Below are 26,860 nucleotides of genomic sequence, written 5' to 3' on the forward strand. Positions count from 1 at the left end.
TTGGCATTTTTTAAGCTAAGGTTTTTATCAGGTCTCAGTTTGACTGAGGCAATCCCCATTCAGTGATTAAACTAGGTAAGAAATGAGACAGAGAGTGGCCTCTTTTATCTAGTCCAAAAAAAAAAATCTGGGAAGGGAAGACCCTCAGGGTTTCTGGCCACAGCAGAAACAATTGCTATTTACATTCACTCTGAGCCAATCAGGGCCCAAATGATGACCAAGTGAGGCTTGGCCTTGGACCTATTGTTGGCCAATCAATGACTGGAATTGTAATGAAAGAGGAAACTAGGCAATTACCTTTGGGAAATTGTGCAGTTCCTTTAATGACTCAGCTTTCCATGGAAACCAAGGTCTATCTTTTTAATACCACTATTCCATTGGTGCTGTTGCATGGCAATGACATATGGAATACAACAATCTCCAAAGAATTAAAAATGAATGTCAAACAGAGGGCAGTGGAGAGGCACATGGTGGGTGTGAGTTGGCTATGATACATAACCAATAAGGAACTTCAAAGAACAGTGATAAAAGATGTCAGCAAGTAAAGAGATGGCAAATAAATAGAAAACATGTTTGTTGAGTGCTTACTGTCCCTCAGGCAAGGTACTAAATACTGGAAATACAAACTGCAGGACAGTCTCTGCTCTCAAGGAACTTACATTTTAATGGAGGAAGACAACACATAAAGGGAAGCATGTGAAGGTTGGAGCCAGGGACTGAGAAATTATATAGAGAGTCATGAGTCCCAGAAAAATGAAGCAAAAGCTCGCTTATCAGAGCCTAACACGCCAGGGGCTAAGTCCAAGGTTCTGGTGAGGACATATGGGGATATTGTCAGAGTGGAGGCAGCATGGAATGGAGATGGCCCTGTAGCAGAATAAGGGCAAGGAGGAGACATAATGCTCCACAGGTACCCTTAATGGTCAGGAGAAAGTGAGGTAGATAGATACCTATATCAAACTTATAGAAGGTCATGGACACAAGATGGGGCAGGCAAGGGTAGGTTGTGATCCTCACCCCTGGATCCATTTGAGTGCTTGAGGATTTTGAGTGTGTTTTATTGTACTTAATTAAACCTTATAAGCATTTTAAAGTGGCCCCTGCATAAATAAGGATTACCTCCCATATTCTGCACAGACAGAGATTAATGTCCATAAATCTCTCCCAAAATAATATGAACATTTAGTATTCTTCACGCTGTATTTTCTTTTTCTATCAATAGGAGAAAATGAGGCTGAGAACTGAATGAAACTCTTGTGCGCCACATTACAAACCAGAGTGAAGATAGGAAGGTTTAACCTGGTCACTTAGATACACCACAGTTGGCTCAGGCCTAATTACCTTGTGATTAAATCTCAACTACTTAAAAAAAACAGTTGTCAATAGTTCAAGTCAAGAAGCCTTTATTAAGGTACTATACTAACAGTATATTAATATATTAGTACTACACTAATAATATACTGATAGGTTCTATACTAAGTGGGGAGAGGATAAGAAAAAGTCTCAGCTCTTGGGGACCTTACAGCTGAATTGGAAAGACGGTTCTACCAACTATATAAAAAGAAGCTATATACAGGATAAATTGGAGATAATTATACTATACTATGTTATAGTATATATTAAAGACACTGTAAGGTTAAGAAGGGCTGGGAAAGGCTCAGTGCAAAAGGTAGAACTGGGACTTGAAGGAAGCTAGGGAAGCCAGAATGCCTATGTGAAGAGCCAGAGAGTTCCAGGCATTTAAACAGACTTATTATTCAGAATTCCTCACAACATCCTGGGAGGAAGGTGTTGCAACAATTCGGCTAGCAGCTATTGTGGGGGATGAAAAACCAACGCAAGCCCAACAACGAGGATGCTGCCAGCACAAGTTCTTTTGATCTGTTTTACTAAGGAAAGCAGCATTAGGGGGGTTAACAATCTTGCTTTAATCATACATATACATATAAACTCACTTAGTTCAGGGAAAAAAGCCAGCACCCTGAACGTCAGAGCAAATACAAACAAATTACAAACATACACTATAAACACACCAAATACAATTCACAGCTACTAAGAAACCAACATTTGAATTCAGGAGCCTGGGAGCTCATAACAATGGCTGGCCCAGAGTCAAGCACCACTCCTCCTGTGGCTCAGAGCCCCAGGCAAATAGCTCTGTTCTGTCTTTTTATACACTCTTTAGCCATCATCAAACATCATCCCAGTGACCAGAACTTAGGTTCCTACTATTGGCTCTGGTCTTAGCAACTCCCCTTAGGACTCTGAGGGCTTCGCATCCACATAGGCCTAGCACCTAGTAATTAGGGGTTTGGGCCTGGAGCTTTGCACCTAGTAAGGCTTGATCAAAGAGACTTAATTAATTTATCATTCTGAAACAGTAAGAAAGTCACAACTTAATTGATATTACAGACAGTCTGATCAATTATTCCTATCTGACAAAGGAGGAACCTGGGACAGGAAGCCCTTGAATGGTAGGCCTACTTATGGTCAAACAGTGAATGAGTGGTAATGATTCAGTCCACTTCCACTCAAGGAAAGCCTAGTGTGCTTCAGTAGGGAAAAGAATTCTGTAAAAGTGGTTTATGTCAATGTGGCAAGCTGTCAGAGCCTTTTAATGTGTGGGCAATGCCCATTTTACTCTACTAAGTAATTTGGATGGAGGAAGGGATTTGGTTGAAGATCTATGAGGATTACTAATTAACAAATCTCATGAGCAACATAAGGCTCTTTAACCTCTTTTGACTCTTCCAGGTGCAATGGAGACTCTCCAAATCATAGATGATAGATCATAAGAGATGAAAGCCTTCTGATATTTTTTCCTTGCACAGTTATCTTAAAAAACAAAAAATAAACAAACAAAAAAACCCCCAAAACTTCCTTTGGCCAATAAGGAGAGATACTTTACTAGTAATTGTGAAATTTATGGAAATGTGTAGAAATCAGTGAGCAAGTACTAATTAAGTACCTAGTGTGTGCCAAGCACTCTTCAAAGTGTTGGGGATACCTAGATAAAATGAAATAGCCTCTACTCTCTAAAAAACAAACCAACCCAGGAGAGAATGTGTGCACATATAACAGATAAGGATAGGGTGTGGACCGTAGATTTTTGGAACTCCCTGTGGAAGAAAGGCCTCCCAGTGCAGTCTTCCTAGTTGACTGAGGGCCTGAGAGACCTTGCCTAGGGTCACATAGTCTATATGTGTCTGAAGCCAGGCTTGAACTCAGGTCTTCCTAGCTTCCATTCTAACTCATTAAGCTGCACTGCCCCTTTATACACATATAAACACAAACTATATACAAAGTACATTTAATGTCATTTTTTTTTCGGAGTAACAGTACTATCAATTGGGGAAATCAAGAATGGTTTCATGCAGGACAGGACATGACCTGAGTTTTTTAATGTAATCTAGGCTCTGGGGCTACTGTCCCAGCTCCCACTACTACATCTCTCAAGGAGAGTTCTAGGGGGGAAACTCCTTGGCTGGGAGTGGTTGTTTCTAGTACTATCACTCATACACTTCCCTCCACTCTCCTACTGATTACCAGTTCATATATAATAGCCAGCCAAACTTAGGTTTTAGAAATAGTTGTAGTAAGAACAGGTGGCACAAAGGATCCTCTGATCTCCCTTCCTCTTCACCTCCCAGTGCCAAACTAAGGACATATCTCACAAATAGAAAGTTGAGGTGAAAATGGGCTCATGCTTGGAGAATGTGACTGATTCAGCAAAGGCAGTAACTCAGAGTTCCTAGAAGGGCTTTTGCCAGAATCCTTTTTTCCTCTATGTGGGACCCTCACAAAGTTCTCTCTGGGCATGGGTAGCTTTCTCTTGGGCTCCTCTAGAATTCAGAAGCTACCTTTCCTCAGTTTGTTCTTGACTCTTGATAAAGACATTGCTGTCAGTTATTTGGGGCACAAAGCTAGATGCTAATGAGAAGTCCTAATCTTCTGACCCCTTGAATTTCACAAGAGCAGTCCCAGTCAAGGGAGGCAGGGAGAAGAAAGAGGCTCTTCCCTCCCCCTCCTCACCAAGCAATTCCCTAGCTGGGGCATGGCTGGAACTGCTCTCTCCTGGCTTGCCGTTGGAATACTGGTCAGACACTTGAATGCCTGGGTTCTAGACTGCTTTGCTACAAGTCCCATAGGCCATTACTTGATTGATTAATTCCATAGATACGCTCACACCTTGAGGGCAGCTAGCAGAAGTGGTAGGCAAAATGTTCACACCTGAAAAAGATATCAGGGCCATCATGTTTTTTTTTTCTTCCATTAGTTACTTTAAGTGAGAGGGACAGCAAAGTGGTGCAGTGGATAGAGTGTTGGGCCTGGAGTCAGGAAGTTGTGTGTTTCAGTCCTGTCTGACTCTGTGACCGCATTTGGGATTTTCTTGGTGGAGATACTGAACTGAGGTCTTCTTGACTCCAGGCCCAGCCTCTATCCACTGTGCCACTTAGTAGCCCTGAGTCAGGAAGACCTGAGTTCAAATTGATCTCAGACACTTACTAGCTAGGTGGCACAGTGGATAGAGAACGGGGCCTGGAGTCAGGAAGACTCATCTTCCTGAGTCCAAATCCGACCTCAGACACTTACTAGCTGTGTGACCCTGGGCAAGTCATTTCACCCTGTTTGCCTCAGTTTCCTCATCTGCAAAATGACAAACCACTCCAGTAAAGAAAACCCCAAATGGGGTCAGGAAGAGTCAGACAAGACTGAAAATGAAAAATGACTGAATAATTTTAAGTGGGATGGTACGCATGATTAATTGATTGAATCAATTGGTGAGAGATGGAGTTAATCCGCTTAGATTTGGGACTAACTCTGAGGCAGAACTGCCAGTATTAAAGGGGCAATAAGTAAATCCTCGACCAAAACCTTCTATATCTACCTGGTGGAAGACCACATTTCACCTCAAGACACCAGGACACCAGGATCTAGGCAACAGGGCATCAGATGTACCCCCACCTCTAGAACAATAATGAAGTCAAGATTACCACTGCCACTTGAAAGTATGTAAGGGCACATTGCCCTGTGGCTCTCAACTCCACAATCCCTGTGACTGCGGGCACTGAGGCTCCTTTCCATGATCACTATCCCTGCTATGTATCACATCTCCAGATGATCTTGTATGCTCCTTGAGGGCAGGGATTTTCTCATCTTTCTATTTGTAACCCCTATCTGCTAGAATAGTGCTTGATACATAGTAACAGAGTAATACATAATAACATAGCCTGTTGTTTGATGTGTACTTTGCTGCAGAACATAGAGAGGGTGTCATGTAATCAATCCATGTCACTCAAGTGATGGGGGCAGGGTGGGAGAACCCATCCGCTTATATTAATAACAATGTCTATGTGGCATATTAAAGTCTGCAAAATATTTCTCATGAATTATCTCATTTGAACCTCATAGTAGCCCTGAGACGCAGATACTACAGCTAATATCGTCTCCACTTTACAGACGAGAAAACTGAGGCTCAAGGAGGTCAGTGACTTGCCCATGGTCACACAGCTAGTACATGTCAGAGGTGGGATTTGAACCCAGTTCTTCCTAACTTCAAGTCAGACAAGACTTAATCTACCACACCTTTATAAAAAAAATACTTCTGGATTTCAAGTCTTCCTCTTGGTGTCATTCATGCTTGTATTTCCTCAGGTTGCAAGCCTCAGAAGACAGTCTTTGTGAGTACTCTGAAGGGAGAAATTCATCAACCAATGGCCAAAAGTTTGGTGATCAGTCTTTCTGCCCCTACACAGGCTATTTCTTGGGTAAGTTTTAGCCACACAGACCCATCATTGGGCTATATTTAAGCCTTTCCACCTAGGTAGCATCTGCCAGAGCCTAGGCTAGGCTTAGGGACCATGATGGTGCAGTCGGGAAAAGATTCAAGGAACAAAATCAAGCATGTGACATTTGTGCCAATCCCCCTGTGATGCTTTTCCCTTTCATGGGTGTGTTATGATACTTTTAAATAGCTGTATTTTGGAAATAAACCAAATGTTCAGGTCTATGGATGCAAGCAAAGTTCCTTTAACATATATCGTCTAGGAAGACACATACTCTCCTGCTTCTCCCTGTAGAATGCATGTATCAAGCATAGCTGTGATTCATACCTTAAATATGCATTTATTTAATTGAATCCCAGAGTAAACAGAGACATAAAACTCCAAAAGCCTCCAGGCAGTCTTGGTGAGTGCAATGGACTTTGTTTAGAAGCTTTGTTCTTTTTGGATTTCAGCAACCTCTGGGCATGTAATTATGAGGCTGCCATATATTGTACATGGGGGGAAAAGGTTTTTCTTATTAGCAAGTCTGCTTTGTATTCAATGAAAAATTACTTTCTTCAGTGAAAGCTCATAGAAATCTTTACTGGTTTCTTATTGCATCTATTTCGAATTGCTGTTGGGAAGTCATAGTTATAGGACTTTTTCTCCTCTGCTCAGAACTCTGAGATCAAACATATTTCATGCTAAAGGTTTTTATTAACAATGGCTCAAGCTAATTATTCTACATTACTAGAAGATCATTTTAATACTGTTTATATAAACCTGGAAATATTGGGAAAAATATGCTTATCCAGCAGCAACTATCTTTTAGGTAGAAATCTGAACAGTAACAAAGTTTCACCTTTCTAGATTAAATCTTTATATCGGCTATTTGGAGAAAAATCTAGCATTCAAAAAATAGTAAGTGGAAAAATATACCAGATAATTCTGGTATAACAATTAAATTTAAATTTTAGAAAATTGGATTATATATGAATTTTTGTAGTAAAGCCTCAAGTCTAAAGTTTTTTTTAATACTATAAACTAATATGAAAATATCTTTGGGAGGAAAGTTATTATTTTTTGCAAGGTTTGAAGTTTGCTATTGATAACTCTGTGATCATTAGTAAGTATGTTGATAATTGGTGCATTTCTATTTTTTTATACATGTGCACAAATATATCTATATATGTATATACACCATATACATACATACATAATAAATACATACATACATGCTTGTAGATGTATATTTGTAAGAGGTGATTCTGCATTCTGTTTCCAATGAAATGGACATGCAGAAACACCCTCTATGTGTGTATGTGAGAACCTTAAAAAAAAATTGAGTTTGGAATTAAATTACAGGGCAGTTTTTGGTTTGTGCTTTTTCCTAAATTAGTTTGCAGCTATTCCAAGTCACATTATGTAACATGCAACCTTTACTCTGTACATAGAAGTAAATTCTTCAGTGCTAGGATAGAAGAGGTTAAAGTTTGTTTTCACAACATGTCTTAAACTTTAAAATAATTTTCCCAATAATTCCTTGTTGAAGATTGTTAATAATCCTTTAAAAAAAACTTACAGAAGAGAACAAAGACAGTTCTGCAAAGCTTAACTATTTCCACATATTGAAAAACATTATGGGTTTTGTTGGTAAGAAAGAGTGACAAGGCCAGAAACGAATCTTAGTTTTAATTATGGTTTTCTAAACACAATCATGGAATTTATTAAATTTTTTTAAAGTTGGCCTTATAAGCAAATTATAGGGTTTTTAAAATTATATTTTTATTAAATACTCTATATATTGTGTTTTCAGGTTGAACCTAAGCTTTATTGTTTCATTTTTGTCTTTGTATTCCCAACACTTAGTATAGTTTAGGTATTTAAAAAATCCTTATTGATGGAATACTGTAAAGCTGTCTGTTGTTGTTGTTGTTCAGTTGTGTCTGACTCTTTGTGACCCCATTTGGGGTTTTCTTGGCAAAGATATTGGAGAGGTTTGCTGTTCCCTTCTCTAGCTTATTTTACAGATGAGGAAACTGAGGCAAACAGGGTGAAGTGACTTGCCTAGGGTCAGACAGCTAGGAAGTATCTGAGGCCAGATTTGAACTCATGAAGATGAGTCTTCCTGAATCCAAGCCCAGGGCTCTATCTACTATGCTACCTGTTAAAGCTAAACTGTGACAATTCTAAATGAAAACATTTCCATAGTGGACTGCTCCAGGTTACAGACTTTCCCTAACCTTTTCTTTATCCTTACTCATACTGTCCTTCCCCTGGGGTTCATTCCATGCAGTGTCCCTTGTACTTTGAAGTTTCTATGCCTGTGACCTGGATGTGTGTTGATACACATGGAGAGAATAAAGTCAAGCCACATCTATAAGCTAGCAAGCAATTAAGTGCCTATGGGGGAAGAAGGGGGGTGGGGTTGGGAGGAGGGGCACTGTGCTAAGCAGTGGAAAACAAATGGATGAGAAAAATGTCCTACAGTGAACCCCTGAGGCTCTCATTCTTCAAGTTCACTTATCACCTATTGCATGTGGTCCATTAATCTATATCCAAGACAAGCTTGCTGAATCAGTTTCTTAATAAAATGTGACACAGCCTAGTTGAGGGCCATCTTATCGCCACCCAGCAAACACAAGGAATTACATTTCGTCTAGATCTGTGATTTCTTTGATATAAGGAACACATGGTGAAAAAAATCTCTATGCCAGTATGGATTAACCTCTGCTGGGTGATTTATAATCTTAGAAAGTTGCCAGGGAATACTGAAAGGTAGGTTAAGTGATTTACAGAAGGTCATACAGTCAATATGTGTCAGAGTCAGGACTAGAACTCAGATCTTCCTGGCTTGGAGGACAGTTTAGAGTCATCATTCCACTTGGGATTACATTTATTTTAATTTAAGTGTATAGGAGGCTCTGATACACACACATACACATGCACACACATGTCCATGTATGTGTGTGTGTATCTGTATGACTTTGGTCATTTCCTAACCTTTCTGGGTCCTAGTTCCTAATCTGTAAAAGGTTGGCTAGATAGACTCTTTCAGCTCTAAATCTATGACCTTATGATATAAAATTGTAGCTGACTTTAAAATAAAAATCAGACTTCCAAATTTTTCTTATAAAAAGATAAATGTCGAGCTTGGTTTGGAAGGGGAGGTAGACTGAAGAACCCTGAAGAAAGCATTTAGGTGTTCAGCCACATTTCCTGAAGGCTCTTTGAAATGTTAAACCATATTCTGTAAAAAGAGAAAAATAATTCACAGAAACAAAGGTTCCCTCCCGCCAAAAGAAATAGCCAACATTCCTTGTCTTTTTCATTCAAATGAGCCGTCAGATGAGAGTCAGAATGGCAGCTGTAAATCTACCAGCTCCAAGTGAAGCGAGCAGAACCAGGGGAACAATTTGTACAAAAACAACAACATGGTAGCCTCGGATCAATGCCTTGACCAACCGTGATTCCAGAGGACACATGATAAAGAGGGCTACCCACCTACTAAATAAGAGGCAAGGGACAAAATCAGCAAAATGAGATATGCATTTTTGGTTAGGACCAACATGGGAATTTGTTTTTCTTAACTACAAAAGTTTTGTTTTGCTTTACTTTGGTGGTGTGTGTGTGTGTGTGTGTGAGAGAGAGAGAGAGAGAGGAGAAAATAAATACTTGATAAATGAAAAAAAATTTAATTAAAAAAATCAAGCAAGAAGAACTATGTAACTAAAAGGGAAAGTCATGGGTTGTAATCGATCAGCAAGGATATGATATCTGCTTAATTGCTATTTCTAATGATTTCCTTAATCTTTAGTACTTTTTGCTCACCATTCTTTTTTTTTCCTGTTAATTTCCTCCTCCACGAGAACTCATGAATATAATCCCATTCCCCACAAAAAGAAGTTTCCAAATCATGAATAAATATGTGTTCAATAAACCTCTCCATTTAAGCCTTTTTTTTTAGAGGAAAAGAATATTATAAATTGTAGCTTCGAGAAGCCCTGCTGTGGCCAATTTTGCATATCAGGTCTTAACTTCACAAGTTTTTAGTCTCAGTACTCTTTTTTAAATGCCATTAATGGAGTTGAAAGTGAATTTAGGTCTAACACCCATTTACTGCCTCAACCTGGCTGCTGTATTAGACTTTCTCTGAGAGGTGGGAAGGGAGAGGCAAGTAAAGCTAATTAAGAGAGGAGCTCGTGAATCACAAAAATGCTCTAGGCTTTAAAGGAAAAGACAATATAATGCCTTGGTTGCTGTAGGGACAATTCACTGTGGACCTCAAGCAATTACATGGAGACTACTTCTAGCCCTGTGCCTTCCCTGACATTAAGTAATTCCTCCTTTTCCTACCGGATTCACTCTAGTTTGGCCTCCTGGCCAGCAGGGGCACTGCTGGACCGCAGAAGCTTTGTGCTTTGTGAGTGTAACCAGCAAAATTCAAAGAACATATATTAAATGCCTACTGCGTGCAAGAAAAATCCTGGGACCAAAATAAATCTTTCTAAATTAGTGAACAACAAATTCAGGAAAATATTATTATTGTTGTTGTTATTGTTAATAGCTAATATTTATATAGCACTTCCTATGTTCCAGGCACTGTGTTAAGGCCTTTACAAATAGTATCAAAATAAGTGGGACTTTCTTAAGTAAGTAACATAGGAAATTTAAATGGTTGTGGCAAATGTAGCAATTGAAATTGTTAAGAGGTGCAATTTGTTTTTTAAAAAGGGGGTTAAGTGACTTGCCCAAGGTCACACAGCTAGTAAGTGTCTGAGGTCAGATTTGAACTCAGGTCCTCCTGACTCAGGGCTGATGAGACACCTAGCTGCCCCTGAGAAAGAGGTAAATTCTTAAAAAATAAACACAGGATTTTACTCGTTCTATTTTTGCCTTCTGCTTTTGCAAAAAAAAAAAAGTACCTCTTTTTTTAGTCCTTTTACTTATATGTGAATGGTATCTCTAACTTGAAGTAGTAGAAAGAGAGCTGACTTTGGAGTCAGAAAGACCTGGGTTTGAATTCTGCCTGTGACACATATTGGCTATGTGACTATGAGCTTCACTTCTCAGCGCCCAAGAGTAACTCACTAAAATCCTAAGTTATGGAGAAAATAGGTAGAGGGAGTTCTTCACAGGAGGCCTGTATCCCCAAGAAATAACCAATCACATATCCAGTTCACAAAATACGTGGCTAGAACCCATCTTCTTTTACTATATTTCATATAGTGCTTAGACATCATTGCTTCATTGCTATTGTACTTCTCGAACACATTAGTATAGAATTAAATACCGTAATAGCAGGTTCACACCTTCAACGTAGTCTTCAATTCTACGGGGCTCTGCTGCTGCAGATGTGGTGTTGGGTGGGGCCAGGAACAATGGAAGATGATTTTGTATTGGACATGACTGTTCTAACACCTGAGTTTAGGTGAATTAAGGACAGAGAGTCGACTGCTAAGTCTCACCCTGATGTTTGTGTTTTGCATTGTAACCCCAGTGCTTAGCTGAGTTCCTGGCACATAGTGGGCACTGACATGTTTTTGGGTGGACTTGACTTTCAGCCAGATGCTCAAGGTTGTATTTCATAATTGATTTTGACTATGTAATCACAGTTGGTTCTTACTGTGTAAATATACATTATAATATTTTCTTGACAATAACATTAAATATGAAAAATAAAGGTTTTCTAACCATCAGTTGGAATGGAAATAATTTCTGAGACAGAGATCAAATTGTGTTTATACACACGATTATTGGCAGCCTTACCCTCAGTCATTTCCTGTGTGACTCTTTCATGACTCTTTTCATTTCGAGTTTATTCCTGAACAATTCATTAAATACCTTTAAATTTATGAAATGGAAATAGCGTTGTACCTTCAGTGGTTCTCTGTGTGAAATAAACTGTAACATTTTTCATAATATAATGGTTTTTTTCTGAAATCAGAATTATACGTCAGATAGATTTTCTATTCTAGATTTGGTTAGTTTAACGAGCTAGCTAAATACACTTTTCCCCTCCACGTCTCGTATTCATCAATAGAAATCATTGCAAAAATAACACTGAAGCAGTATGGTCTGGTGGAGAGGTAAGCAGTGGGCTGGAAATGAAAGCACATTCTCTCTTCCAAACTGAAGCCAATAGGCCAATTCAGTCACTGAGTTTTTCCTAGGTGTGCTAGACACTACTGGTGATACAATCGTAAATCAGGCTAAAGGCACAATCCCCTGCCTTCAAGGAGTTTATAGTCTAATTGGGAAGTTAAGATACACATACAAATAGCTAGGTGGAAAAATAGATCTGAAAGAAAATTCAGAGGAGGCAAACACCATCCACCTCCAGTCTTGGATTTATGGGAAAGCATCATGGAGGAGAGATATGACCTGGGACTTAAAGTACCAGTAGGAAGTATTTGGCCTGCTGGAATGAGGTGGGGACAGAGGGTTCCAGGTAGAGGCTAAATCGAAAGCATGGTGGTGAAAAAGGCCGAGTTACATCTCAGTCGTCATTTTTCAGTTGTGTCTGACTCATTGTGACCTCATCTTGGCAAGATGCTAGAGTGATTCAAGGTTTCCTTCTCCAGCTCATTTTACAGTTGAGGAAACTGAGGCAAACAGGGTGAAGTGACTTGCCCAGGGACACACAGCTTCTAAGGCTGGATTTGATGTCTTCTTGACTTCAGGCCCAGCATTCTATCCACTGGGCTGCTTAGCTGCCTCTAACTTATTTTATATTTAATCTTGGAGGTGATAGGAGTCACTGGAGTTTATTGAATAGGAAAATGATGTGGTCAGACCTGAGCTTTAGAAAACTTCCTTTGGAAGCTATTGCAATAGGCTTCTGGTTGGTCTCCCTGACACAAGTCTCTCCCCTGTGCAGACCATCCTTTACTCTCAGCTGTCAAAAGTGAAGGTCTGTCCATGTCCCCTCCCCCCATTCAGTCAGTTTCCTTCAAGATGAAAAACGGAATCCTCTGTTTGGGCCTTTATAACTTGGCCCCTCCTACCTTTTCATTCTTCTTATTCCCCACCCTACCCCCTTCCAGCTCCATTTCATGTTACTGCTACCCAGTGACTCTGGCTTCTTCTCTGTTGTTCTTTGAATAAGACACTCTGTCTCCCTAATGGTCATTTTCATTGGCTGTCCTCCCATGCCTGGAAATCTCTCCCTTCTCATTTCTGCCTCCTGGCTTCCTTTAAGTCACAGGTAAAATGCCAGCTTCTACAAGAAGCCTTTTCTTATCTCCCTTAAAATGTTAATGATTATCTCCAGTTTATTTTATTTCTTGTTTGGACTTAGTTATTCCCACACTGTCTCCCCCTTAAGAGCAGGGGCTATCTTTAGCCTTTTTTTTTTTTTTGGTATCATCAGCACTTCGCACAGTGCCCAGCACAGAATAGACACTCAATAAATGCTTATTGACTGACTGTTCTTATAGTTTCTTACACAATCCAGTCCTTGGAATGTTTTTTTCCTAATCTGTGCCTGAAATACACTTCTTCACCTGAGCCTTCTTAGAATCCCAAGTTTCTTTCAAGACTCATGCTTTAAGAAGCATGCTCTTCAGGAAGCCTTTCCTGATCCCTTGTCTACTAATATCTCTCTCCTCCCAAAATGTAATTTACATTTACTTTGTATTTTTTGTATATACCTATATATGTATATGTTGTCTTTTGTGTAGAATGTAAATTCATCAAAGACAGGGACTACTTATTTCACTTTTATTTTTGTCTCTTCAGTGCTTATCTGGGTATCTGAGAGACAATAACCACTAGATTATGGTTTTCGATTAATTATTACCAAAAGGTTGACCACAAGGTAATGAAATTTTTCAAGTGGCAGAAGAATTGTGCTCCACGGCCAATATGCAAAAAATTAAATTTATAGAATAGATGTACTTAGGTCTGATTATATATACTTCAAAAGGAATTTAACTTGATTTTATAAAAAGACATCACTGATTCCCTTTTAGTATTCAGGTTAACCAATTAACCAATTAATTAAAGGCATTGTGCTACTTGATTGCATTTTTCATTTTACTAATCTTATCTGGCCTCTGAGGCCCTTTAGAACTCAAACTGCATGTGACTTAGAATCACTTTTTCTTCTCATTAATAAAACACTTTCACTGGTAACCATTTCTAATTCATTTCTTGCCTTTATGCTTTTGTTCATGACATTTTCTCCTTGTATTTTCATTATCATCTGGTACATTTAAAATAGGATTTGATTTGTTAAATCCAACTAAATTATTTATTAAAATTGCATTTATATAAACATTTTCAGGCATATGTCTATTGCTTATATTTTTACTGGCTTCTATGGAGAATAGGGACCAGAATTCTGATTTCATTGGAATAGGGTAACTCCCAGATGAGGGCACTTCTTCCACCAAGGCAGGTTAGCATTCCAATTTAACATTCTTAGAAAGTTGCCTATAGAGCCAAGACATTAAATGACTTGCTAAAAGTCATAAAGTCTATGTGTGTCAGCCTCAAGATCTGAACCAATTCAGGTCTTCCTGGTTCTGAGATTCATTCTCTATCCACTAACCCATGTAGTCCCTTATTGAGTTTCATAAGGCAGAAAAAAAAATCCAAACCAAACTAATTTATCCAACATATTTCATCTATAGTTACCAAGGACATATTAGTAATTATTGTGTAGCAAAGGGTCCAAGCAGTATTGAAAGGTGGCTGAATCTGAAGTGTCTCTTCTTCCCCCTTTATTTGATCAGATAAGGAAAACAAATGACCAAGGTTTCCTTCAGATTTTTTACTTCATAGAGGAACATGTCAAATTTCACCAATTGCGGTGGTTTTGATACACAGACATGGTCTTAAGAATGCCCCCAATACAAAACAACAATCCTTCCCCTACTATCGTCCCTAAAATATAGCATCAAAGATAACCCTATAGTAACTATAGCTCCCTCAAAGCATTCTCTGGTGATTATCAGCCTGCCTGTAGTGATGGGGGATAGTTTTCATCAGTTCTGATATGAAGATATACATACAGTTTGGGAAGATCGTGTCCTCAGGTTTGGATTTAATGGAATTTGGGAAGGAAATATTTTGCACAAGTCTATCCCTCATATTCATGTTCGTAGCTAGGGATAGCTTATTGTCAGCTGAATGCTGATCAGATTGTCAGCTGAATCCCTATTGCTGCTGCAGATATCTCAGAGCACCCCTCTGCTCTAACCCTGGGGCCCAGTAATTTCTTGGTGGGAAACTATTTGTCCTGCCATTGTTCCCCAAAGTGCCTTATTTTCCGTAAGTAATACTTGGCCTTCTCATGTGCCAAGAATTGAGTGTCACCCCTCCCTTATGTGTTGTCTCCCCCAATTAGAATGGAAGCTCCTTGAGAGTAAGGAGGGTCTCAATTTTTGATCTGTAATTTTTATCTGAGCATGTAGCACAGTGTAAGCACTTAATAAATCCTTTTCCATTCCATAATTTGGCAGTATTGGAGGTGGCTCAAATGCCAGCATTCTCTTATTTCAGGTTCAATGTTGGCACAAAATGAGGTACTTGAAAGTCATCGAACAGTTAACAAAAGGAGGTTTACTTTGTTCTAACTCAGGAAGGATTATGCATCAAGGATATAATGGTACTTGGTTTCTCTGAATGTGCCCCTCCACCTCTGTATGGGAACTTTGGTGATCAGGGCACCATATGACGGACAGCGCAACTTTCCTGGTCTTCAGAAATCCAGTCAGAAGGACTCCAACTTCACATGAATGAGACTTTTTATACCCTTAGGTGACCAGGAAGCTGTCTTGGGGAAGCTGAAGCCAGCCAGTTCCTAGGGACAGTTTTGACTCCTCTCAGGGAAAATGAATCCTGGTTGAAGGAGGGAAGGAAGAAGGGTCTGGGCCAGGGTGGAGAACCTGTGGCCTTGAGGCCATATGTGGTCTTCTAGGTCCTCAAATGTGGCCCTTTGACTGAATCCAAGCTTCACAGAACAATTCCCTTGGTCTGGGCAAACCCCATGATGTGGGTGGAAGGAAAGAAACTGCACTTGGGAAAGGCTGCTAAATACTGCTTTTATCACAGGTAACAATATGAAGGGGCTATAGAAGAAGAACAAGGGGGAGATCTGGTAAGTGGCTATTGTAGCAATGTAGGTAGTTGGTGATGATGAGTAACATGGAGTGGTAACAATAGGAATTGAGAGGAGAGGAGAGATGTGAGTTTGTAGAGGAATGGATAGTACTTGAAATCAGATTGGGTATATAGAGTATAGAATTGGGGGGAAATCAAGGCTGGAAATATAGATTTGAGTGTCATTTGCACAGAGATGAACCACAGAATAGTAGTGGAAAGAACACCGACTCTGGAGTCAGAAGACCTCTGGAGCTTACAACTTTGTGACCTTGGGTAAGTCACCTGGTGTCAGTTTCCTCATCTGTAACATGAGAGGGTTTGATTAGATGGTCTCAAAGGTCTCTGAAAACCTTACAGTGCTTCATCAATGTTAGCTATCATTAGATCTACAAAGCCTAGCAAAGGTGACGGTGAATGTGATTAATAAAAGAGAGAAGTGAGTCAAGGACAGAACTTTGGGGAACTCCAACATCTTAACATCAGGAAGAAGGACCATTGTGAGGAAGAGATATTGGACATTTTCTTGTTTCCATAAGGCAGAGTTCTGAATATCAGAGCTTTCCAAAAGTGGAATGGGCTGCCTTGGGAGGAAGTGGGTTTCCCTTCATTAAGGTCTTTCAGTAAAGGCTAGTTGACCACTTGTCAGGTCTGTGGCAGAGGGGGTTTCTGTTCAGGTATTAGTGCAACCAGATGATCTCTAAGGCCCCTTCCAACAGATAGGGGAGGCAGTGAAGGAGTCAGAAGAGGAGCAGTTAGAAAGGGGTGAATGAAAAAAACATTAATCAAGTGCATATTATGTGCCAGGTGCTGGGGATAAAAATATAAAAGTGAGCCAGTTCCTGTCTTTGGGGAACTTATATTCTACAAGAGGAGACAAAATATAAAAGTGAGTGGGGGTGGCCAGGGAAGGGAGTTTTGGTCTGGGTGAGTGAAGCCACAGATCAGTCAATTGTTATATCTTCTCAAAAAGCAATGGTAGTACGGTAGGATTGTTGTTTCCAGAGCAAGAAACTGAGAGGTAGTGGGAAACCATATGTGCCCCACGGCAGGGTTGATGGGAGACATCTAGGGAGGATGCATGTGAACCATGGTCCTCTGCATAGACATGAGAGGGTCCTGAGATATAGGCGATAGCATGAGCCAGAAGGGTCAAACCACTTTCCCCTCATATCCCAGTGGATAAGACCCGGGATCCTGTGCCCAAGAACCCTGGGAATAACAGGGATCCCTCCTCCCTTCCTCCCATTCTGCTGTCGTTTTGACCCCAGCTCCAGCAGCCAGTTCCTTGTGACAGAGCCCACATGTATCAACCATTGACCAACTGTTCCTGAAGAGGAAGAGCTCTGGGCATAGCAGCAAACCCCCTTTCCCACCAACACTTCTAAGATCATCAGCCCTGCTTTCAACCAACTATCATCAGGGGATGCAAATCTTGAGGACATGGGACCTGGCAACTGACCCTCTAGGTGCCGCAGCCTTTGTCTCCTCAGCAGCCACTGTTACTAAAGACCTGGAAAACAAAGTCCTTAGTTAGTGTGGTCAGGTTTAACATCAGAAACTGATAGGGTTTTATTAATAGAAATTACACTAAAGAAGATTCCATTCTACCTGCTTTGCTTTTTCCTAGGAACCACAGAGTCGTTCCATGTGATTTTTACCTGAAACCACCTATATTTAATAGGAGTCTTAAGTGCTAAGACTTTGGGGACATCCTGCATATTATCTTCCTTTATCTGATTATTCTGCTCTCTCTGAGAGCAGGACTGTTTTGCCTTTTTCTGTTTGGATCCCTAGCATTCAGCACAGTGCCTTGCATATAGTAAAATATAGTGGGTTTGGTGAGTTTGCATTTATTCACTCATTGTTCAGTAGTGAGTGCAAACTTAAAAACTCATTATATCTAGCTGAATCTAGAACATTTCACGTTCACCTACCTGGACACCTTGCCGTTAGACCTGCTGCCTCCTCCCTTTCTCTACCTGGAATAACATCAGTTCAGAAACCAGACCACCAGAGTCCATGCCCCCCCCCCCCCTTCCCCATTTCTCAAGGGAGTAAATCCACCCAGAATAAAAAGGATAGACCAAAGTTTAATAAACTTTTGATGACTTGACAGTGTAGCATTTTGAAAGCCAAGGAGGGAATGCACCCGGATGGAAGGAATCAGTGTCAAAAGCTGCATGGTAGTAAAAGGAGGGTGAAGACATAAAAAAAGACTACTGGATTAGTGGTTAAGGGGGTTGTTGTTGGCCCTGGAAATTGGTTTCAATAGGTATTTTGGAACCCTGTTATTCTTTGATTCCTTTTCTTGGTCCTAGTACAGATCATTTGGTGACCTGGATGGGAACGTGAACTACAATGAAATGTTTTAAAGAATAAATTAATTTACAGATCAGTTATCTACAATTCACAATCACTGATACAAGTGAAAATTAAAGTAAGACTTTCAACCACAAATTCTGAATGCCTACTATCGCTGTGGCCACAGAGACCCTTAGGGGGCACTATATTACTGGAGGGAAGTACCTGTTGCTGAATTCCATTTCATAAACCTTGTTGATGCTACTCTCAAAGGTGACTTGTATATTGGTATTTCTCAATTAAGAAAAAAAAAAATTAGCACACAGAAAACAAAAGACAACCTATTGGTTTTTTTAACAAAACTTTTTAAAAAAAAGTTTTTCTAACAGCCATTATATCTCCTCTCCCCCACTGCATCTAAAATGAGTCCCTAGAAGAAAAAAGTTATTAGTTATAGATTGACATATGCTAATGCACTGTCTCTGGTCACAGAGCAACTGGGTTCAGATCCCACCTCTTCCACGTGTCTTGACCTTGGGCAAGTCACAACTTCCCTAGGCCTGTTTTCTCCTGTGTAAAGTGAGAGGCTGGATTAAGTAACCTCTGAGGTCACTTCTAGATTAAAATCTATAATTTTAGGATCTATTCCAGCTTCCACATTTTACCAAGAAGGAAACTACCAGAGGGAACATCGTGCCATGGAAAGTACACTGACTCTGGAACGGGACCTTCTGAGTTCAAAGACCACCTTTAACACATCTATGTGACCTTGCTTAAATTGCTCCATTTATCCAGGGCTCAGTTTTCTCCTACACAAAACAATGAAACTGGACTAGATGACCTCTAAGGTTCCTTCCAGCTCTAAATCTGCAATGCTATCGGGCCTCAGTTTCCAAAACCGTAAAACTAGGTTAGCCTAGATCCATTAGGACCTTGCCAGACCTATATGACTGCAATCTCATAAAGTCCCATGAAAAGAGACCTTTCCAACAGGAATTATGACGAGAGCCAGGACTGTCTTGGGCATTCTTTGTATGCCCAGCGTACCTGGCACATAGTAGGCACTTCAAAAGACTTCCAAAGCTCCTAAGGGACTGAACGTCGGGTCCTGCGACCCCAAGGTGGGTGCTTGACGGGAGGTGCACACGCGCTCCTCCTCGTCCTGGTCAAAGCAGCCTCTGCGGGAGCACATGCTGGGACCTGCGGCTCCCGGGGTGCGGGCGCGAGGCCAGCCGGGGGTACTCGGCCGCCCACCTGGAGAGCCCTTTAAAAGACCCGCACGAGGATGCGAGGCGCAGGAGCCGCGAGAGAAGACTGGAGGCCGGGGGTTTCTTACTCTCGTGCCCCTCCCTCCGGGATCGCGCTCTCCCGCCCCTCCCCCCGCCCGGGGCGCGTGGCCCCCGCGCTCCCCTCGCCGAGCCCCCGGCCGGCGGAGCATGCGCGCTGGCGCCGCTCCCATCCCCGCCCCCTTCCCCCGGCTGAGTTATGCCAAGTATGTGAGGAGCCGGGGAGGCGGGAGGCGGGTTCGAGAGCCACCGCCGGCCATGGGGCGCTGCCGCCGCCGCCGCCGCCCGCCGGAGCCAGGGCCGGGGGCGCCGAGGCAGGCGCGCGGGCCATGGCGGAGCCTCTGAGAAGAACCTGGTCCAGGCTGCGGGGTAAGCGCGCCTCGCGCGGGGCCGCGCGCCCGGAGCGGGAGCGCGCGCGGCCCGAGGAACCCCGCGCTCCCCCCTCGCCGCTCGCCCCCGGCGGCCCCGAGGGCGAGGACGCGGGCCCGGTCGCCCCCTGCGCGCGCTCGCCCCGCGGCCGCGGCGGAGGCAGCAGCCTCGGGTCCCCGCTGTCCCGGCGGTCCAGTCCGGGCGGCCGCGTCCCGCGGGAGGTGGAGGGCTCGGACCTGGAGGACGAGGACTACTATGAGAACCTGCCCGGCCCCGAGGGCGACGGCGACGGCGAGGGCTCGGCGGCCCCCACCGTCGCTGCCGCCAGCTCCTCCTCGGGGGCGGGCGGCGGCCGCCTGGAGACGGGCCGGCTGCGCTCCCAGCTCCAGGAGGCCTATTATTTACTCATCCAGGCCATGCACGACCTGCAGCAGGTGTCCCCGCCCCAGGCGCCGTGGCCCGGGTTAGAGGGGCCCCGCCACCCGACTCCTGCTCCTCCCCCTCCTTCACCTTCTCCCCCTCCGCCTCCCCCTCCCACTCTTCCTCCTCCCCCCTCAACCCCCCCTCCCCGGACGCCGCTGCTCGGCAGCCGGAGCCTGGACAGCCTCCCCGCGTGTGCCCCGCCGCTTTTGCGGCGCTGGTCCAGCGACAGCGCAGTCCGGTACCACGCGCTGCCGGGCGCTCCGCCGTCCAGCGGGGCTGGCCGCTGCTGGGACGCTCCCGAGCCACGTGGAGGGGCGATGGACAGCCCCGGGCCGGGCAGCGCCTCCCCAGCGCGGCGGGCCGGCGGCGGGGCTCTGCACCCCTCGAGCCGGGGCTGCGGCGCGAGGCCAGCGCGGGGTGCCGGCCCCTCGGGGAGCGCCTTGAGCAGCCCAGCGGCGCCCTCTGGGCTACCCAGAAGCAAAGGGGACAGCCCCGACGGCCCCCTCTGTAAGCCTCCCGTGGTGACCGTGAAGAAGCTGCAGAAGTGGATGTACAAAGGACGCCTGCTGTCTCTGGGAATGAAGGGACGCGTCAGTGGGTCACCGTCCCCCAAAGTTCTTGACACTCAAGCAGCCCCACAGTGCCTGGGAGCGTTGAAAACGCAAGAAAGCAAACCCCATCCTGTACCTCCAGACCAAAGAATTCTGCTGACAGGTAGGGGACTGCGTAGCGTTACCGCTCTTCAGTCACTAACGTGCGAATTAAACACATTCAAGGATGTTTGACCCACTTTGGCTTCTGTTTTAGTGATGGAGAATGTTTTTACATATTAACTCATTGTAACAGAAGTTCATAGATTGTCATTTAAGTAACACCGGAACCGCTTTGGAGGTAACAGTGTAACAGACTTAATCGTTCTAGTGTTTTTTTTTTTTTTCCTTTTTAACACACTGGAATTAAAACTCATGTTTTTAGGCACTTGAAAGTTTTTTCCCTTAGGAGCCATTGTGAATATTCTGAACACAGCCAGCAGTGAGCAACTATTACAACACTTTTGGATTTAAGAACTGGGTGGTGCTTTCCTCAGTCTATGTAGCTCTAGGCAAAACCATAGACTTTTGTGGAGTTTGTGAATTTGAATTTGTTCCAGTGTAGAATTTACATAGTAAATAAGCTTTTATTTTAATCATCCTTTTCTCTCAGTAATAAAGAATTTTAATATTTATGACTTTTTCTGTAGCACCAAGTAGGATTCTACTTGAACCCGTTACTCAAATATAAATAATGACATTTGTTTTCATAACACATCTGGATATATTTGAATCCACAAAATCACATTTGACCATTACCATTTATCTTAATCATCAATATTTTCAAGTAGTCTTGCTAAACTGTAATAAACTAATTTGGAATTTTAATTTTATTTTAACCTAGCAAAGAGGGTAAAACTAGAACAAACAGATTTGAAAACTGAATCTCATACATTGAATTATCACGTTCTTTATTAGAAGTAAAATAGTGGTTGGCATGAGACTTTTTTAGGTGTTCATGTGGATAGGAATTGAGAGGTTGTCTCCTGAGGTGTAGTGGGGTGCATAGGGTGCTGGGCTGAGGGTTAGGAAGATCTGAGTTCATCTTCTTCCTCAGATGCTTACTAGCTGTGAGTGACCCCAGACAAGACACTGAACCTCGGTGCTTCATTTTTATTATCTCTGAATTGCGATAGTGTAGATTGGTTGGTTTTACAGCTCTGTATCTCTGAGCCCATAAATTAACCCTCTAAAAAAGTAAGCTTAAAATAGCAGTTTTTGGCAAAATTTCCCATTTTAATGATGATGTTTTGAGCTTTGATTTGCTTACAGGCATCCTATCCTTGAGTGAGTTTGCTTCAGTACAAATGGTAGTCTTTTGGATTACTTGTTTTATCATTTAGCACCACTAATGTCAGTTATATAATTCTAAAATGCTCAATGTTGATATTTGAATTTTAATATAGAAGCATCATAGAATAAGCTTCAGCTCATTTGACAGCATCATTTTGCAAGAAAGCTTTAAGCTGAAAGTGACAAATTCCACTTAATTGTTACAAAATTGTCAGAGACTTTAAAAGTTCATTAACAGATATGTGTGTGTGCATCAGTGGTTATGGTGGAAACAAAGTTTAGAGAACTTTTGGGTACTTTGAGGCATATATGAAAATATGCTTTATGCACTAATAGAAGAGAAAAAGAAACAAATTTTAAGCAAATTTGTTGCATAAGAGTTTTTGGGTTCTCTAATTCTGTACTACTAAATTGTACTTTTTAAAAAATCCAAGTTTCATCTCACAAGTGGAAAAGTGAAGCATTTTGCAATAAGTTGATTATTAAGATGTGCCTTTTCCATTGTTAAGTATTTATAAGCATTTTTGTCATTTGAAAAGTTTAGTGCTGTAACTCCTTTTCTTGTGATTTTGGTTCGGTTAACCCTTTGTATAATTTTTTTTGAGGGGGAAAGGCAGGGCAATTGGGGTTAAGTGACTTGCCCAAGGTCACACAGCAAGTAAGTGTGTCATGTGTCTGAGATCGAATTTGAACTCAGGGCCTCCTGATTCCACAGCCGTGCTCAACTCACTGCGCCATCTAGCTGCCCCACCCTTTGTATAATTCTTAAATAGGAGACGATACAAAGGGTGATGTAAAACTTCAGTCATATGTTTTGTAACTTATTATTCGAAGGTAAAATATTTACCTTCTGTACACTTTCATACTTTCATTGGAGTATGCACATTCATGTTAAACGATTACCAAAGATAAGACTAGATTACTTGAAATTTTGCCAGCTTTAAAGGAAATTAAAGTTCAGTATCCAAATTAATAATATTATAGTTAAGGTTATTATTCTCATGAAAGAATTATTGGTATAATAAGAAAGCTACATGATGTCCATGAACTGTCTTTGGGAAAGCTTTTCTAGATGAATTCCCATTCAAATAACACACTTAATCTTTCGATGATAGAGCTTACGTATCCATTTGATTTCATTTCCTATGTTTACAGTTATTAAACATCAGTTTAAGGGGATGCTGTAGATATAGTGTAACTGGTACTTAACAGAAATTCTCAGGATATTCTAGTGGATATTATAGAGAAATGTGGGCAACTAAATGATTCAGAACTGGTTAAATTACTGTAGTCCTGAAATTTGAATTACTGAATCCCCCTCATCCCCAGGGGGCATGCTGCGGGTCTCTGTCCTGAGCCCTAGTCTGTTTAGTATTTTTAATAAATGACTGGTAATATACATATTAAATTAGCATGCTTATTAAATTTGCAGATAACATAGAGCTGAGAGTGAGAGTTGAGATGTCAGATGACAGAATAGGGATAGGGAAATAAATTTTTTTTCAGGTTGGAGTGGAATGATGGACCAAGTAAAAAGTTGAAATTTAAGAAGGATAAATAAATATAAAATATTGTTCTTCAGCAAAAAAAAGGAAAGAGAAAAAAGAAAAGAAACTTAATAATTACAGGCTGGAGAGATGAAAAAGGCTTGAGAGGTTAAATTGAGTCAGTAGTGTAGATTTATCCCCAAAGAAGCAACATGACTTTGTTGTTAAGTGATTCAGTTTTGGTGACCCTGTGGACCATACTGTCCTTGGGGTTTTCTTGGGACTGGAGGGGTTTGCTATTTTCCTTCTCCAGGGGATTAAGGCAAACTGACATTAAGTGACTTCACCTGGGGTCACACAGCTAAAAGGTCTGAAATTGAATTTGAACTCGGTCTTCTGTCTCCAGGCCCAGTGCTCTGTTCACTGAGCAGCCTAGCAGTAGGCAGCAATAATTGATGTACTCTGGTTGTCCATGTATTGCTTCTGGAGCATTGTGTTCAGTTCTGGATGCCATATCTTAGAAGGGACATTGATAAACTAAATCATTTAGGAATGGTTGAAGAAACTTGGGGATAGTTTTTCTGGTGAAGAGCAGATGTGGCTGTCATGTTTTAAAGGAGAAATTAAAATCATGTGACTCCAGAGGAAAGTACTAAGACCACCAAGTTAATGTTACATTGAGGCAGATCTTAGCCCAATGTAAAGAAAAATTGACCAATAATTAAATATGTTCAGAAATGGAATGGACTGTTTTAAAAAGTCTGCCATCTCTGTAAGTATTCAGATGAAACTGGGATGAATATTTGTGTAACATTTTATAAAGAGAATTTATGGATTATGTAGAATTTCAAATAGGTTATCTCCATGGTGCCTTTGAATTCTGAAATTCTATGACAAGAAAAATTATGATAAAAGTATTATTTATCGGTAGAAAATACTGCTTTTTTGAGAAAAGTTTATTGAACATTTTAGGCAAAACTTAAAGGACCACTTAGATGCTTTACAGATCTTATTTAATTAAGTCTTATTAAAGTCTATGGACTAAGGTTATGATGGTATTGGATGGAGGTACTTGTGTGCAGAGAAGTAACTGACTTACCCAAGGTGGTAAGGTGGAAGAGCCTTTTTATTTTTTTTAAACTGACTCATAACATTTTTATTTCATAAAAGAGCAAGGTGTTCATTATGGCACTATTCCTTACCAATTTGAAATACGGGCATCTTCTAAGGCACTAACTAAAAGCACAGTGCAACTGAACCTGCACCTTCTTGATTATAGACAGATTACGGATGTAGTTGTAAGGTATATTCTTTTTCCTATATTGTTATCTGTGATAGTAATCCTATTTGTTTTTATTTTGACCACACTTGTGATTTCATCAAAGAGAAGGAACTCTCCCAGTGCAGATTGCCATTTTTTTGTGTAACTCAGAATCTCAGAAAACTTCCTGAAGCACTTCGAGGTTACATTTGCCCAGACTCACAGGGGGAGTATGAGTCTGAGGTGGAACTTAATCCAGGTTGTCTGGACTTTGAGGTTAATTCTCTGTCCACTAGGCAACACTTCCTCTCTTCTTTTTACAGATATTTTGTTAATGCTTTTTTGGGTATTACTTTTAATATTACTGCCACTTCCTAGTCAGTTCTCCCACCAACAGAATATTCCTTTATCAAATAAGTTCAGTTATTTAAATCATACTTAAGCCATGAGCCATATCTAGAATGCACGCTTCATTACACACCTATTGTTCACTGTCACTTTGTAGAAAGGCCAGAGGTATGGTTGCTGCATGGATCAGAGTTCCGAACTCTTGGAGTGTTGTTTTCCTTTACATTATTGTGGTCATATCATAGCTTATTTTCCTTATCCTCCTTACCTTGTTCTACATTAGTTCATACAAGTCTTCCCAAGTTCTATAGTTGTTAGGTCTTTTGGAACAATAATTCATAGTTGTTATGTCTTGGAATAATAATATCCCTTTACCTTAATATACCATAATTTGTTCAGCCATTCCCCAGTTTATAGACAACCACTTTCCTTCCAGTACTTTTCTGTTACACAAAAAGTGCTGCTATAAATGTTTTCTCATACACATATTTATTCATTTATGCCTCAGATTACCTTTATTTCTCATGAAACATGACCAGGATGAGAGGTCTGAGTTTTCTCAAACAAGATTAACTTTTATAGAGACCAAGTTTGAGGCAACTGAAATGTTGTCAAATTCGGTGGTCCTGCTACAAGTAGGTTGTCTTCTCAGTGTTCGGAGTCTAAATGTGTTTCCGCAGAGAGCAAGCCTATGGTAACTGGAATGTTCTCAGAGCCTGTGTCTCCAATTGCAAATATCTCGTCCTCTGCATGTCATATAGTTGAGTTGACATTTGTTTTTCCTCCCCCTTCCTGGAGGTGAGAGGTCCCCAAGTGTTACACATTGGGCTGGGCTGACTTTTTTTTCTTCCCTCCCCTCTCCCCGCAATGTGATCCTGCACATCTGTCAGATGAGGAGGGGGGAGGAGGGGAAAGGGAAATGGTAGAGGATGGTTGTGGGGGAGGGAATGGGAAAGAGATGGGGTAAGGGGCAGGCAAACCTCAGGCTGCCTGTGGTCACCTGCTCTGATTCCTCTGTGTGTGTGTGTTGTTTCCTTCTGTCTTTGACCTCATTTATATGTTTGCTACTGTTTATTACCAGGTCAAAGGGCAGCTTAAGGATTCTATAACATAATTCCAAATTGTTTTTCCAGAGTGGTTGAATTAGTTTACAACTCCACCAGTGGTGCATGAGTTATTAGTGTGCCTTCTTTCCAGCAGTCTCACCAGCATTAATCAATTTGCCTTTTGTCCCTTTTACCAATCTGATGGATGGGTGGTAAAACCTTCAATTGGTTTAATTTGAATTTTTCTGATTATTTTTGATCAGGAATATTGTTTCATCTGGTTATTTGATAGCTTGCATTTCTCTCTCTTTTTTAAACTACCTGTTCATATGCTTTCAATGTTTATTCTTTGGGACTTATTATTACATATTTGTATCAGTTCTCTACATACCTAGGATGACAGAGCTTTATCAGAGATATTTGCTGTTGGTGACTCTTGTTATTACATATTTGTATCAGTTCCCTTCATGCCTTGGATAACAGAACTTTATCAGTTCCACCCCCCCCCCCCCAAATTAACTGCTTCTCTTTTTATTTTAGCTTTGTTGATTTTGTTCATGGCAAAAGTTTTAAATTTTATA

The 26,860-nt window shown here is 41.3% G+C and overlaps 1 protein-coding gene across 1 annotated transcript in view; it reads left to right on the forward strand.

Moving 5' to 3' along the window:
- Positions 1-19,791: 19,791 nt before the first annotated feature.
- Positions 19,792-26,860, forward strand: part of SYDE2 (synapse defective Rho GTPase homolog 2) — a 109,865-nt gene continuing 102,796 nt past the window's right edge. The window contains exon 1 of the mRNA XM_036755339.1: positions 19,792-20,968. Coding sequence (XP_036611234.1) covers positions 19,792-20,968 — 1,177 coding nt within the window. The remainder of the gene's footprint in view (positions 20,969-26,860) is intronic.

This window comes from Trichosurus vulpecula, chromosome 4 (assembly GCF_011100635.1).
Source record: "Trichosurus vulpecula isolate mTriVul1 chromosome 4, mTriVul1.pri, whole genome shotgun sequence".
NCBI lineage: Eukaryota > Metazoa > Chordata > Mammalia > Diprotodontia > Phalangeridae > Trichosurus > Trichosurus vulpecula.